Genomic DNA, 15,709 nt, shown 5'->3' on the forward strand with positions numbered 1-15,709 from the left:
CTCTCTCCCCTCTTTGCGCGCATAGCACTGCAGGATGAAAAAACCCTAGGTCTAACGTCGTCGTCGTCGCCCTCTTCGTCGCCCTCGATCTCCGAATCGTCCTCGTCCTGGAACACCTAGCGGGACTCTGTCGAGTCCATGGACCCCATGCCGACCACCGCCTCTCCCCTGTTCGACTCGCCGTCCTCCGCCATACACTGATCATGTGGGTGAAGAAGTTCGAAGCTAAGTACCCTGTCGTCGGTCGCGTCGTCTCTATCTCCCTCAGCTTGTGCGGATGTCGATGGCTTCGATTGGATTGCTAGGGCTTGTAGCGCGAGCTTTGCTTGTTTGTTGGGTCTTTAGTAATTTGTTTTCGAATCTAGTGATTTGAGTCGGTGCATCGATGGGGGGTTTTGATGGGATATTGGTTTTTTTTTTGGTTTGTGGTGACAGGAGGAGCTGCAGAGGACGAATCTGGAGCTGGAGTCGTATAAGGAGAAGATATAGGAGAACCAAGAGAAGATTAAGCTCAACAAGCAACTCCCTTACCTGGTCGGCAACATTGTGGAGGTAACTTTTCGGAATTGGTTTGACTGTAAAACGGGTTTGATTGAAGGGCTCTTGTTGTGCTCGTGATTTGGGGACTGTCACTGACAAATCTCTGTTGAAAATTCGGGGTGTGGCAAGTTACGTCTCGCATGATGTCTTTGTATTTTGGGCTGACTGAGGTCTTTTCTCCGAGAGTTTATAGCTGTAGTGTGTTTTCTTGGCTGATGAGTGATGATAATGTGTTCCTCGTATAATATGCTCGTTGTCTCCCTTCTTGCTTTGAGTTATCCTCTGATTGGAATTTATTGTGCTTAAAGATTCTTGAGATGAACCCTGAGGATGAGGCTGAGGAAGATGGTGCCAATATTGATCTGGACTCACAAAGGAAGGGCAAGTGTGTCGTCCTGAAGACATTGACACGGCAGGTATGGCTTTTGGGAAGAACACAAAGCCTTGTTGGGTTCACTTGCAGCACCAGTAGTTTTAATGGGGTCGATGATGAACCCTGAATTACCCACCCAAGGTGACGCATGAACAGCAACTCCATGGACATTGCTTTGTCACTTGGTTTATGATGTCTATTGATATTGTATCATGGCCAAGCCTTGTCCATTGTGGTTTGGAACTTCCTTCATTTCATGTATATTGTACTTTTGAACCTGTCCTTCAAAGATAAGAGAAAAAAAAAAAAGAAACTGAACTTTTGTACCTGAAGGAGTGCTAACAATTAAATTCAATTTTTCAGTAAGTTGATTGTCTATCTTAGGAAGAAGAGCTGATGAAAGGAAGATTTTCAAGGAGACTTGGACAAAGGCTTTCTTTAGCGGAATCGATTTCTTTTCTTTTCCTTTCCTTTGGGGGTTGGGGGATGAGGGAAATGAGGAATGCTGTTATATTGTATGCTTTGATGCAGTTGGTATCCCTTCCTAAAACTAGGATTACGAATAATCATTGAAAAATTGACACAAATTTTTTTTCATCTGCCTTTCATGATTTTGCACTCTTATCATATGATCTTGTTATTTAAACTTTTCAAGGAGATTTTTGAAACTCTACTATCATTGGAGCAGTTATAAGTTAACTGTCTTGTATCCCATTTTACCGGCCAATTCTTGAAGTTAATTTTTTTGCTGTTATAGAATTCTGTCAGACGGTCTCTTGATGGATATCCTATCTCAGCCATTTTGTGCTTTGAACAGATAGTCAGTGTCCCTAGGCTAATAGATAGAAAATATTTACAGTTTTGTAGAAGATAGATAACCTATTCGTTAAGTGCCTGATTAACTGGATGTTAGAGCTTCACATACTTGCACTGCTAGATGATAGAAATATCTGAATTTTTTATTTCCTGCGAAGGAATGGTTCCTGGAAGGTTGATGTATCTGTTTGTTACTCTGAAGACTATTCTATTTACTTATTGATGCCAATAGTAGATGTTATTATCAGGCTCACTTGAATTGATGTTTCCTTGTAGCCTTTGTGCTGTCCATAGAATGGAACAATGTGTTTTGCATCTCTTTATGCCTCGAGGTAGAGGCCTATTGCTTCTTGCTGAAATGAGCTCAGCTGGTAACCTAGCCACATGGGATTACACTGTAGCAGCAGTAAAAATTGCAAACAAACTTAGTACAAGAATGTCTCGCTTTCACTTATTTCTGTTTATGCTTTTTTAATTCGGAAGCCGGATGGATGAACGCCTTAGAGTTGGTTGCTTGCTTGCAGACAAACTTCAAGCATATCAAACTTAGAGAAGGAAGTTATGCGAAGCTCGAAAAAAAAAAAAAAAAAAAAAAAAAAAAAAAAAACCCAAACCCGACCCGGCCCGGTCCGGCCCGACCCGGGCCTTATGGTGTACGCTGAACAGGGTCTGGGGCCGGGTCAAGCCCGACCCTATTGGTTTCGGGTCGGGTCGGATATCATGAAAGCCTGACCCGACCCGACCCATTGACACCCCTAAAGTTGTTGCTCCACACTTGTCTGGGCTTCACTTCTTCTTCCATCCGAGTGGGAAGAAAATGACTCTGAGGTAACAGTGACAACTCAAGCTTGCACAATCTCTCGGGTTTGTTCAACCAATTGGCAACCCAGATCGATCCCGTCGAGCTCTACCTCTCCATCTCTGCGACGTAAACAAGGGGTTGCGGCTGTCGAGTGAGGGTTGCATATACAACGGCGACCACGAGGAAGCCGATCAAGAGGGTGATGGACAGGATAGCAAACTCGAGGCACTACAAGGAGCGTCAGGGTGAAGGCCGGAGCAGCTGAACACAACACAGTACGTCCGAAATATTTTCAATCCTATCATAGGTTGCACCAAATATACGATAGGACTTTCTACCATCAAGAGGAATTCTGATCCTACCTTATCATGTCCCATCTTATCCGATCTCAATCCGAATCCGGACGAACAAACACAACTTTGGCAATTGATGCGGTATTAAATCAAGTAATTATGGAAATTTGAGAAATTATATGGCTTCTAATTGCTCCATGTAGATCGATGTCCTAATCATATTATAATAATCGAGATGTGAGTTCTATGTCATCCCACGTGATGTTTCAAGAATAAGGTCCGTGATATGACTTATAAGTTAAATTAAACCGAGATTTCGGGGTTTAACTTTAAAAAACCATTAAAAGTTTCTTTCATGTGGGACAAAGAAACTTATTTAAGTTCCAAATATGTTGACTTTGGCTCGTCTAGTGTCGTGCAAGTCAAAAAAAAAGGTTAGGTTGGTTTTACTTTACTTGGACATTTGAGCTTGCATTTTCCTTCCCGTTCCACGATCTTCCTCTGTGGACCGATCCGACTTTGCACCTAATAAAGACAACAAGATAGCATTTATGTTTTTTTCCCAACAAGAAACCCATTTTTTTAATGCACGTCAAGGGTTGAGATCGCAAAATTCAAGATCGAGTTTTGGAAGATGAAGTTCTCCATTGATCTTCATTTTTGGGAGAGCCGGTGTAGGTTCCAAAGTCTCCCTCGACATCAGACGAAACCGGTTCTTTCTGGAAAACCACATGCTTACAACTTAAGTTTAAACTTACCCATCTCGTTTCCCGACACTCCGAAATTTTCGACCGATCGATCGTCGCCTATCGGTCGGAATTTACAGGACACTATGCATCACACGTGCAATTATTCTCTGCGTTCACTGACTATTAGGATTAGGCGTACGAACACGACGAAAAATAGAGTAGAGACGAGAAAGAGAAATCGAAGCACAATATTTATCCTAATTCACCCTTAAACTAGGGTTATATACAACAGATGATTTCGCTATAATTAGCACCTCTTAAAGAGATTATATATATATGCGGCACGGTAGCTATTCACGAGCCCATACCAATAAAATACGAGCCCAAATTATAAAAGCTTTCTAGCTGCTCAGGGGTTCTGCCCCCGTAACTTCTACCGGGGCAGTCTCCCCGGACCCCCGCCGGCTTGCCAGGGAGCGGGACTCTCGTGCCTTCTTATCGATGGGAAGTATGAACCGCACCCCAATACTGACCACGCAGTAACGCATTTTAAGCAAATCGGAGATGCACGGGCGCGACGCTACGATCGATCCCGCCCACGCGACTAGTGGGTTTCCTTTTGTTTTTTTTTTTTTTAACGTAATTTTACACAGCAGACAAGAATAGAGCTATAGTCATTAGGGAAACCGCGATACCATCTTTGCTTTCCGACCTTCTCTTTCGATGCAAACGACAAGAGAAGCCGGGACAAAACCGATCCGAACGCACTCGGCGCAAAAGATCCTTTGCTGAAGAAACGACACCCACCTAATTTCAAAGCTGAAAGGGAGGAGGAGGGAGGAGAAATTGGGATTCGGACGAAGCGGGTCCTCGAAATTTTTCCTTTCTGATGCAGAATTTTTTTTTTTCATTCGTTGCTATTGATAGCGAGAGAGGAATCAACGAGCCTGTTCTTTGGAGAAAAAACAGTAGAATAATCGGGTGCGACCCCACCACGTTCAAACATTGGGCATGTGAAGGGGGCCCGAACGATGCCGATGGAGTACAATTTGGACGTGCGTGACCATGAGGGAATGAAATTTGACCGGGGGCGGTGGTGGGTGGGGTGGGGTACCTTTACAAGAAAAGTACATGACGTGAACAATGTGATCGAAATTGGGACTTAATGCTTCCTTTTTATCATCAATTATTTAAAGGAAAATACCGTAAAAAAATCTCAAATTATGCGTGACGCAAATGCCTCGAATTTTTTTTTTATACCACCAAAAATCCTAAACTCAAATACCCACAACTTTTTGTGTCACGGAAAAATTCGAGACTATACATATGTTATATATATATCTCCTATTTCGGTTCCATTCAAGATATTTGCGTCACAATAAGCGAAATTTGTGGTTTTCATTTGTGGCACAACGGGTGTAATTTAGAGTTTTATGGGATATGAAATCATTGTTTAATTAGAAAGGAAGGGGGGGGAATTATGACTCGCTTCCTATTATTGTCTGAACGTGTTGGAGGGACGCCCACGAGGCCACCTAACCTCTCTCGACTTTGTCGCGTAACGTGGACCGAAGCGATGGAGTGTCGGCCACTCACGAGCTTTTTTCGTGCCTATTATTTAATGTTCCCCACCCCACCTAGGCCGTCGCGTGGTAGAAGTCCCGTGTTCAAACTTCAAAGCCGCGTGCTTTTCCTTTATATAAAAAAATAAACACCTTCGGATTAAATTAATGGATATAGATTAAATTTTTTCGCTATAAATTCTTTTTATCAAGACGAGACGGAAAAATAGGAGGCACGCCTAAATTTAATTTTGCCCCTTTTCCTAGGCAATCATATGAATTATGCCCTTTTCAAATCGGGGGCATTTCAGGCATCTTCTGCTTCCTCCCCTTACACCCCGCTTTGACGATACCGTGCTGAAGCCTTGACACGGGAAGACAAAGACAGGGAATCTTAAAATCTTTTGCCAAACGAGAATGCCCACCGCTCGAGACAACTACGGATTCGTACTGAGCGAGAGGGAGAGGGAGAGGGAGAGGGAGAGGGACCAGACCAGGGGTTCTTCCAATAATTTCGATTCATGAATAGGGAAAAAGATTACATCCGAAGGGATCAAACGGGAGGAGGAGTCCTGATAGTGCAAGAAAAAAAATAGTAGCAAGAGTTAGGTCTATAGTGACAGGCTCGCTACATACGGCCGAGCCCCGGAGCGAAAGATTGTAGTTTGCAGAAGAGATGAGGAGCGCGCCCCGCGGGGCGGCTTTGCTAATCTTTCGATCTATATCTAGATCTATAAAAGAAGAATCCCGAAAGAGAAATTATGTATATTAATCTATCTCTTCTGTCCGTGGCGACTACCGCGTGGGCTGAGCAGCTAAGCCGAGCCACGGGTTGGTTTCCGCTGGCTTAGGAGGAGGAGCTGCCGCTGACCCCGAGCTGGCCGTTATGTAAGGTGCTCTTGCTGTTAGCCTGTAGAAATTCACCAACAAGATCAATTTGTCTGAACGAACAGAATGTCTCTCTATAACAATCTACGGATGGACGCGTTTCGCTTAGCAGCAGGACACCAGAGAGCCCAGAATAACTTGAGTTCAACAGAAGTTCTTTCCTTACGTACCGACACCCGCCACGAGTTCTCTTCAGAACATTTAAGCAGATTCCAAATCTAAAAGCTATGTATGACTCGCGTGAAGGAGAATAAGAACCCGTGACTGAATAATCGCCTTGGATTCTTACCTGTCTTTTCTTTTCTCCAAGAACCGGTGCAGAGAAGCCCTCCTAGCAATTGGTAAATCTGCAAAACCAGAACAGAAATGGACTAGGTGAGAATAAGGGTAAAGGTGTAGTCATAACTATAAACATATAGATCTGCAGTAATCTAGAAACTAGTCAGAAAATTACTACAAGCAAGAGGCTCAGTGGGGCGACGGATGTGCTCTTGGATCGCATTTGCACCCAGAGCAGGAACAGGAATGGGACTCGAAGAAACTACACCCCCAGATTCAACTGGATTTTTGGCATAGTTAGGAGCAAAAGCAGGCTTCGACTTTGCCAAGTTGGGCGCCGCGGCCACATGTTGGCTCACAGAACTTGCCTTGCTAGCTGCGAGCATGACTTCCTTTGCCTTATCCGCCGGAAAATCATTTAGCACAATCACTTGCCCAGCATAAAAAATAGTCATCTGTGCAGTTTCAGGTTCCTTCTTGTTCGAACTGCAAAATTAATCAAGAAACTCCAGTCAATTGATGAACGATATTTCGCAGCAGACCTCCTAGTCGAACTCTACCATGAGAATCTCACAAAAGCAAAGCTTCACCCGTAGCAATTAAGAAGATCCAGACTGTAGAAGTTGATTATGCACGTCATTAACAACAGTTAAGTTTCTCTAACATCTATCATCCGAAAGAATCACAACCACCTAAACCTACCCCTCCAGTAAAATCAGGCTTAAAAAAAATTCCCTAATGTCAAAACAGGGAAGGAAAAGTGAGCACACCAGGAATTGTTCGTCTTAGAGACGTCTTCCTTGGTGGAACCAAACCCAGCTTGCTGAGGGAACAAATCCATGAACTTAACATTCCGAGATTCGGCGTCGCCGCCTTCACAAATCGGGAACAAATTCATGGTGGTCGCCGCGCGACGAGACATCCCAGGCGCACCTGCAACGTTCCAATACATCAGCCGGGCGACCAACAAATCAATTCTCCGCCTTTTATCCATCCGAAAAAGACCAAGATTTCTAAGACCTCAAGCAGCGTACGTTCCTACCGTGGCCATGTAGGTCCGATTAAAATAGTGCCCTTTTAGATAAGATCTACAATCGGATCTAATTCTCCTAAAGAAGAGAAATTCCAGCAACAGGATTTTGATAAGCACACTCTCCACGATGCAGAAATTAAAGAAAAAGTTCAACTTTCATCAGAATGCCACGACGCGAAATTAAATGCGCACGTTCCTCTGACCGCAGAGCACTCAAATGAACCACGAACATGTCCCATAAAATCGCATGAGATTATCGCGGATCTAACCCTGGCCCTCGCAGGCCAGTTGCATTGACGGTCTACCCCCAATAAGCAAATTCACATCCTTTTTCCAGTATATCCTACCTCGACTACATCAAGAGAAATGCGATGAACACCGGACAGTTCTCAAACGACGTCTCGGAAACATGCAGAGCGATGACCGAAAAGTTTCCCAAATTAACGAGGAACGAGCGAATGATGAAGCGAGTCCGACGCAGCGCCAGTTCCTAAAACTGGTCGATTACCCTAATCGATAGCCGCAACAGGTCTCGAGAGAGAGAGAGAGAGAGAGAAAAAACGAAAAACAAAAATCAAAACCGCACGACGCGGCGCGGCGGCGAAGGGGGGGGAACCCTACCGGTTGCGTCGGCGGCGGGGGGCGACATGCCGAGGCTGAGGTCGCCGAAGGAGCCCTTCTCCTTCAGGTACTGGCTCAGCAGGCTGCAGGTGTGGGAGAAGCTGGACTTCTCCAGCGGCCTCGCCGGGCTCCTGCCGGCGAAGGAGCAGCCGGAATCCGAGTGCTCCGACGAGATCGACATGCAGCGGCTAGCGGTGGCGGCGGCGGCGGCGACGATTCGGAAGCGGACGAAGAAGAAGACGACGACGACGACGACGAAGGAGGCGCGTTGGAGGGAGGGAAAAGGGGGGGATTTCTGGAGAGGTCTCGTGGAGTGTTGAAGCGCATGTGACACAATTTGAAGGGCCATTGGCGTGAGAGCTCGGGGCGTATTTAACCATGAAAAGTCAATATACAAAATCATTTAAAAAAAAAGAAAAAGGAATATCTCCCTTTTTTTTAAAATCGAAATTACGGATCGACGGTCAGGAACGCATGTGGGGGGGGCGGGGGGGATGAGATGAAGCACGAGGAATACGTGGGGGCACTTCTTCTTCTTCTTCTTTTTCAGTTATTTTTTATATTTATATTTTTTTTGATTTTTTTTTATTTTTTCATTTTTCTTGGTGAGCAGGAGGGAGGTTCGTCGCAGCTTCCCAATGCCGTCAGTTGTTTTTACCAGATTTGTTTATATGCCCGGGGCTCCTATTTAAAGCACGTGCCGTTTTTTTTTGTATGCCTTCTCTCTCTCTCTCTCTCCTGGCTAACGCCTTCCGTCTTGACGGAAGCGGCTCCTTCTCTCTCTCTCTATCTCCTTGTGTAATTCCAACTATGCCCCCCCTGAAATTTAGATAATCATGCCTTGACTGACCATTAAAAGGTGAAAGTTGGCCTTCAAGAAAATGCGTTGGACATGAATCGTTGCGGACCATAAATTTGTCTTCATTGCCTCCGTTATTCAAAGCGTCGTTTTTAAGGAAATGTATTCTACGAAAGAAGACGGGAACCTGAAGTGCTGAAATGGTCAAGGAGCGAGGAAGATGGAAAAAGAGAACGGATAAATTCGTGAACGCGGATGTCTTGAAAAAGTGCGAGCGGGATACAATTGCACATTTTATTACGAGTGTTTATAACCCACTAGCAACAATCGTGTTCCGGCAAAAAAAAAGAAGACTACAATCGCGTACAAGCAGCCGTTGCTCTGAACACGGTTATAATTAGGGGTGAGCATGATCCGGGTGGGCGGTTCTCACCTTGGAACCGTAGACCGCCCGTTAAGGACCGGTTCCAAAAAATTGAAACCGAGAACCGCCCGTCGGTTCCATGGACCCACCCGAGAACCGGACCGCCGGTCCGGTCCGGTCCGGTTCCCGGGTGGGTCCATGGAACCAGTCCCACTAAGTTTTCCTGGACAAATCAAAAATTTGATCGGTCTAATTCTTGCCCGTTGGTGGGTTGTGTTCACAACAAGATTCGTCACAAAGTTCACAACTTCACAAGCTTCACAACAAATACATCCGTAGCCTATAATATATATCACACGTGGGAGTTTGTCACAAGTTCACAATAGTCAGCAAGCAAACAAAACAACAACTCTCCTATTTTATTTTATTTTTTTTAATTTTTTAGTCAGATTTTTTAATTAAAAAAGTAAAAATATATATATTATTATTATATTACCCGATCCAGTCTGGGCGGGCGGGTGGGCGGTTCCACACAGGGAATCGGGAACCGGACCGGTACCCACCGGTTCCAAAAAATTGGAACCAAGAACCGGACCGGTTCCCTTGGGAACCACCGGTTCCGGTCCGGTTCCGGGCGGTCCGGGCGGGTCCCGATTCTTTTGCACACTCTAGTTATAACTGCACGTTCTGCGAGATTCTTGGCGCACTTTCTGCACGACCGATAATAGTTATCAACAAGAAATTACAACTTCCGAGACTATTGGGAAGTTGAACTGTCGCTCGGTGGACATCCTCGATCCATGCACTCTCTTTTCTCATGTCCAACACTTGGCGAATATTCACGACAATTGATCATCCACGGGGCTTCATTGCTCGATCGCGATGTTCATCGATTACTCTTTTATCGTTGCTAATGACCCTTCGACACGATCATCAATTTTTCTACTTCCCTTAGAGTTCAAGGATCCACATCCACGCCAATCCCTAAGTAACAAAGTTGGTCATTTTTTTTTTATTCTAAACACAACCTAAGGATGAAATTAACTTGAGCTATTCTCTGGTAGTTTGAACGCGGTTTGATGATTACTTGGAAATCAACTCTCTTGATTCCGAGTAGAGTTCGAGCTTGGACTGCCCGAGTGCGGAATATAGTCGAATTCGAGATTGCCAATACTCGGCTCAATAAAGCTAATCTAACTTCCCGTTATCTTCGTAAAAAAAACATCTTATAGCCGCGGAAACATAAACAACGCACACATACAAAAGGAGGGGGAAGATATTCCGTGCCTACTAAGCTCGATACCGTCGATCGTGGTGCTGTAGTCGAGCCAAAGCCAAGTCGAGGATCGGGGCGTCACGAACTTTCAAGACCGAGCCGGAGCACGGGCACTAAACTTTAATCCTTGATCCAAGACGAGCTGAATTTCGAATATCAAACGAGCGGATCGAGTCGAGCTCGAGCTCTTACTCCGTATCGGACCGACGTGGCTCGACGGCGGCGGTCCTAGGGGCGGCGTGGATTACTTTTTCTCGATGAGTGGGGGTGAGTAGGGGGAGGGGGGGGGGGGCAGCACGGTAAAAGTCAAGCGACGTGGGGCCCCCGGCGGTCGGGGGAGGAGGCGCCGTCGGGGGTGGATAACGGCGTCAAGTCAGTGGGGCATGTCGGGGCCGTCGCGGTGGGGACTCGTACGACAAGTCGTCGCCAGCCGCTTCTGAATTTTTTTTTTCCCCATTAATCGAGAGAGAGAAGGGGAAAAAAAAAAAAGAAGGAGAGGGAAGCAAGTTGCGGGTGGCACGTTTCCCTCGCCAACCGGATGCCGACACGTGTTCCGCGTTCGCGTCCGGCTCGCCAATGATTACCCGGATCGGGTCAGCCCGAATCTCCGGGCTCGTTATAAACGTGTCGATTTTTTCTTCCTTTTTCCTCTTTTTTTTCTAACCTCCTCTTCTTCTTCTTTATATATATGTTGTTTTTTCCGCTGCCCGTTTTGCTAAAAGCGATTATAAAAAAATGGGGGCCGTTTGGGAGGAACGATGTACGTAATTATTGGACTAAAAACAATGGGTTAGAATCGATTTGCACCCATCGATACGGCCATTTCCGGTAACTTTCGAGATAGCTGTGAATTCTTGTGAATTGTAAATGTTAAATGATAAAAACGATCGAAAGTAAATGTCGTTTCAATAACGGGGCACACTTAATTATTCTGTTTGCAGAGAACGGCGAAAAAAAGAAAAACCGCTTTGAATTTATTGAAAGAACTTAAACTACGAGTCTCATTTCGGAATACGAAGTACATATTTTTTTGACTAAGGCTTCATTTGTTTGGCAGAAAATATTTTCCTCATTTTCCGACATTTGGTTCGTTTATGAAAATTAGTCAACGAAAAATATTTTCCTAGTCAATGAAAACCTATACTTAATCTCAGCAAAATGATTTCCTCTTTAAAAATCAGAAATCATTTTTTTTTAAATCAGAACTGCATGCTTGGCCATCGAAACCTCAACATTGATTCCCGGATTCTCGGTGTCTAGGACCAAGTCTCTAGTGCACGGGCCCGGGTCCATCGAGGCCGGGCTCGCGACCTCGGTGCCCTTGCTTGGGTCCATTGAGATAGAGCTCGGGATCTCGGCGCCTACGCTTGGGTCCACAAAGACCGAGCACAGGATCCCGATACCCGACCTCAAATATCCAACACTCAAGCCCGAGTTCACAAAGGTTGACCTAAGGTGCCCACACTCGGGTCTATCGAGGCCAGGGCCAGGACCCAATGCCCATGCCCCCCGGCACTCGGGAGGGGGTCCATCACGGTCGGACCCGAGATCCTAGTGCCCGTATCCGATTCTCCGATTGCCCATATCCAAATGGCTGGCGTTCGAATAGTGTGTGTCTATTTAGAAAAATCAAATATACCAAACGACGAAAAATGCATTTCTATTGTTATTTTCCCGAAAAACAACTTCTTAAAAAATATTCAGAAAATATCACATTTTTTCGAGAAACGAACGGAGCCCAAAAAACCCCATTTTCCCAACGGAGAAAATCAACTCTAGATTCGGCTCAAAAAAATCAATTCAATGATCACCGCCAAGAACATGCGGACAATAATTGACAATACTAATAATATAACAAGAAGAAAATCATTTTATTTATGCTTGTCCGCATGTAAAGAGGAAAAAATCTGACCGGTGGGGCGCGCTGGGCTTCCACGTTTTCCTTTTCTCTTTTTATTTTTTTAAATATTCCTTTTCCCTTTTATTCATATATATATTTATTTTTTTTCTGGGTGACTTGTTGACGGGGGCTCGTGAAGTGATATTATGGATACGCGCCACGTGATCTTTCCGGGTTGCCCTACCGAAACAGCCTCGTATTTGCATCTATTTACGATTTCTGCCCCCCTCCCCCCAACCAAACTTCTTCCCCACCTGGCTTTCAGTCGATGATATTAATTTGATAAAAGCGCAATTAATCTCCTTTTCCTTTTTTTTTTTAATATATTTTGGCCTTTCGCTTTATTAGCTTTTTTTTTTTTCTGGATATAAAGCTCCGTTTGTTTCGCGAAAAATATGACATCTCTAAAAAAAATGTTTCCCGAGAGGAAAACGACAATATTTTTCCGGTGTTTTGCTGATGCTTGAAAATGAATAGAAAAATATTTTCAATCATTTGGTATGGAAATCTAATTTGATTTTCCTAGGGGGAATTACCAAAAGATTTGAATTATTAATTAGTTAATTAATTAATTAAACATTCTTTAATTTTTTATTTTCGTTTTTTTCCTTTACTTTCTTTTTCTTCTTTCTTGGCCGATGATCAGTCGCAGTCGAGGGACGAGCTCGCCTTAAGATAGATGGAAATTCAATTCCCCGAATGATTTCTTTTATTTGGGTCGATATTATTTTCCTTGTATAAGGGCGATCGTTCTACTTTTCGCAATGAATAGACAATTAATCGCCCTAATGTGATTAGCATCGAGTTCTTTCGCTTATTGATGGTTTTTCTTCATCGCATAGCGATAAAAACGACGAATTAGTTTGGTATGTTAGTATTTTATCACCAGGGTCCGTTGAAAATGACAAACTTCCCTTAATTAGGTACTTAACGAGTGCCCCGATACTGCCTAAAGTCGAATAGGTTCTTTTTTTCTTTTCGGCCTCTTGATCCATTTTACTGCAATTTGTTTTCCTATGTCAAAAGCTCGAATAGGTCAATGGCATATTGCCAAAAATGGGGTCGGGTCAATGGTATGTGAGATTGGCCTTAATGATAAGAATAATTCTTGGCCTTCGACCAAAAGCCTTGAAGAAAAGAAAAGAAAGATAAACGCAACGTTGCAATCGAAATATTCCCATCTTAAAAAAAAGTGCGTTTGTTTCGGGGACTCGAGAGATGCTAATCGAAGCTCAAATCTCAATCGAGGAGAATTGATGCGCAATGAATTTTCAAAGAACATTTTTTCTTTATCATGACATTTTCTATGAAACAAACACACCCTTAAATTCGTAAAGAACCACGGCTCGAGTGCGCCATCCCCGGCGTCAGGAAAGCGTCATCGGCTCCTATTGCAAAGCAGTGGACAGAGAGACACTTACTAAGCCAAAGTTTGATCTTCCTATTCGCCAAAGGCGATCCTAAAGGTCAAAACGAAAGCGACAACGCCCACCCCATTCAGCTACCAATGAAAGTCGCTGAGGAAAGTCCGGTCCATAGCCTATGCTCTCGTTCCGTGCAATATGTCTTTAGGGTTTGGACTCTTTGAAGCAGACTCTCCCTCACATGGACCATGTGCAAGCACAATATCTTCCAATAAGAGCTCGTCGGGACCCCCCCGGCGATTCCTTTTGGTACGGACCGATTCGCTCATAATATCAGCGGGGGGTGATCCCAAGAACCGCGTTTGGACTCGGGTCGGGTTCGTGACGTGGACCATATATCTCAAGTATTTCTACTGTAGAGATACCCGAGTTTCTAACGCTTTTGGTCTTTTGTAATCCCTTGAGATGTTTGGAAGACCATAATAAAAACTTACAACCAAAACTAGCATTGCTAATACCATGCTTTTATCATCATTAATATTGCTGTTGTTATTATTTATTATGGGTTTAGGTGTTAAAAGAAAACTCGGTATGCTATCTTGGGACAAGGCGTAACAATCGGCAACAGCGATTCTACCACTCAAAAAGTCCAAAAGCAATGAAAAAGATGGCGATAGAGACGAGTGATTTGACCCGTATCCGAGAAAGGTGAAATCGAACGACTCGTTCAAATAAAGCGGGGGTCGATTTTCTTCTTTTTTTAACTCGAAACGCCTAAAGTGTACATATCCTCGATCGCCATGAAACGCTCGTCGAGCTCGTGAATAAGATAAAGCGCGAGTTAAGCGGGCCCGTGCACGGTTGCGTCCGGCGGACGGCCCTGGATGCCCCGCGACGTAGACCGTTACTCAATCATCAAGGCCGGGCTTTACGCGTCGAAGCGAATCGATCGGAAGGTTAGATCTCGAGAGGTTCGAACCGGAAACCAGCATGTGCAGATTGTGTACCTGCTTCGAATTATACTTGGTCAGAATCCGAATCTATCCGACGTGCAATAACCGTGTTCAATTGTCTCGTGAATATGTCTGGATGGTCTGCGGGGGATGCGCAGCAGATGAACCCAAATAGGAAATGTCAGAACATTGATTGATCGTTTCGTGGCTGTAAAAATCTTGCGGATAGATCTATTCTGCATGAATATATATTTGATAAATCACGAATTCTATCACGATTTATCTCCTGAAAAAAAATTATTTCTTTTTGCAGTAAATGCAGCATAAGAAGCGAGTTCAGAGAGGCACAGTACATCCCGAGCGCAACGATTCGTTGATGTTCCCAAAGAAAAAGGGCAGTAGAAAACGTGCCAACTTTGGAGGAACTCGCCCATTTGTCAACGAGGGAAATTGCCGTGGAGTCACCGAGTTTGGATCCTTCTGCAGGATTGCATGATTGACTTGTTCAGCTGAAAAGTACGTTCGCGTCAACTGTTTTTAATTGCTTTTAAATTGTGGGGCGCTTTGTTTCAGGACTTTGCATTTGTCTAAAGGCAAGAAAGGATTTGAAGAATCATAAGATGAAGGTAAAAAGTCTTGGAGCTGTGACTTATTAGGGTTTGGAGAATGTCTCCTCGAGCCTTGCTGGAGGAGATGGAAGAAGTGTGCAAGGACACTCATGATTCGTAAGCTAGAAATCAAGAGCGCGCGCGAGCTATTCTCTCTCTCTTTGGTTTTCGAGCTCCAGCACAAGAATATTTGACCCAAGTAAATATAATTTCATTGGGTTCGCATTGAGCCGAGCTGAGTTCAAGACTTTCAAAATGCCGATCTTGAGCTTGTTATAACCGAATTGAATCGATTCGAGCATGGATAGCAAACCGCGACTCTCGATCCGATTCCTTAGCTTCAATAGGAGTCGGTATATGTGTGTTGGAGAGCGACCAAATTTACGGAACTTCTCATAGGTAGAGAGGTTAACACTCTACATGCTGCCTGAAATTGAGAATGAACGAAATTTCGGGTTTCGACAAGGAATGGAGCAAACGGGAATACACAATTTGATGGAACACAAAACGGGGGAACGAAATTCCGCCATTGCTCTAGGCACCCAAAAG

The 15,709-nt window shown here is 44.3% G+C and overlaps 1 protein-coding gene and 1 long non-coding RNA gene across 3 annotated transcripts; one reads left to right on the forward strand and one right to left on the reverse strand.

The window, feature by feature from the left end:
• Window positions 1-350: 350 nt before the first annotated feature.
• Window positions 351-956, forward strand: LOC130140772 (uncharacterized). The gene is made up of 2 exons (XR_008818756.1): window positions 351-552; window positions 849-956. It is a non-coding gene; the product is annotated as an uncharacterized LOC130140772 (long non-coding RNA).
• Window positions 957-5,549: 4,593 nt separating this feature from the next.
• On the reverse strand, window positions 5,550-8,260 carry LOC115671036 (protein TIFY 10A). Of its 2 annotated transcripts, none has more exons than XM_056321121.1 (5): window positions 7,897-8,260; window positions 7,013-7,175; window positions 6,421-6,728; window positions 6,253-6,310; window positions 5,550-5,985 (listed from the first exon to the last, which is right to left on the reverse strand). In XM_056321121.1, the coding sequence occupies exons 1-5, from the start codon at window positions 8,243-8,245 to the stop codon at window positions 5,871-5,873; spliced, it is 993 nt and encodes a 330-aa protein (XP_056177096.1). In that variant the 5' UTR covers window positions 8,246-8,260; the 3' UTR covers window positions 5,550-5,870. The 2 variants fall into 2 exon arrangements, with proteins under 2 accessions (XP_056177096.1, XP_030448344.1); XM_030592484.2 differs by having other exon boundaries at window positions 6,418-6,728.
• Between the last annotated feature and the right edge of the window lie 7,449 nt (window positions 8,261-15,709).

Source organism: Syzygium oleosum, unplaced genomic scaffold, assembly GCF_021117445.2.
Source record: "Syzygium oleosum isolate NSW1041296 unplaced genomic scaffold, Sole_v2.1 Sole_v2.21, whole genome shotgun sequence".
NCBI classification, from domain to species: domain Eukaryota; kingdom Viridiplantae; phylum Streptophyta; class Magnoliopsida; order Myrtales; family Myrtaceae; genus Syzygium; species Syzygium oleosum.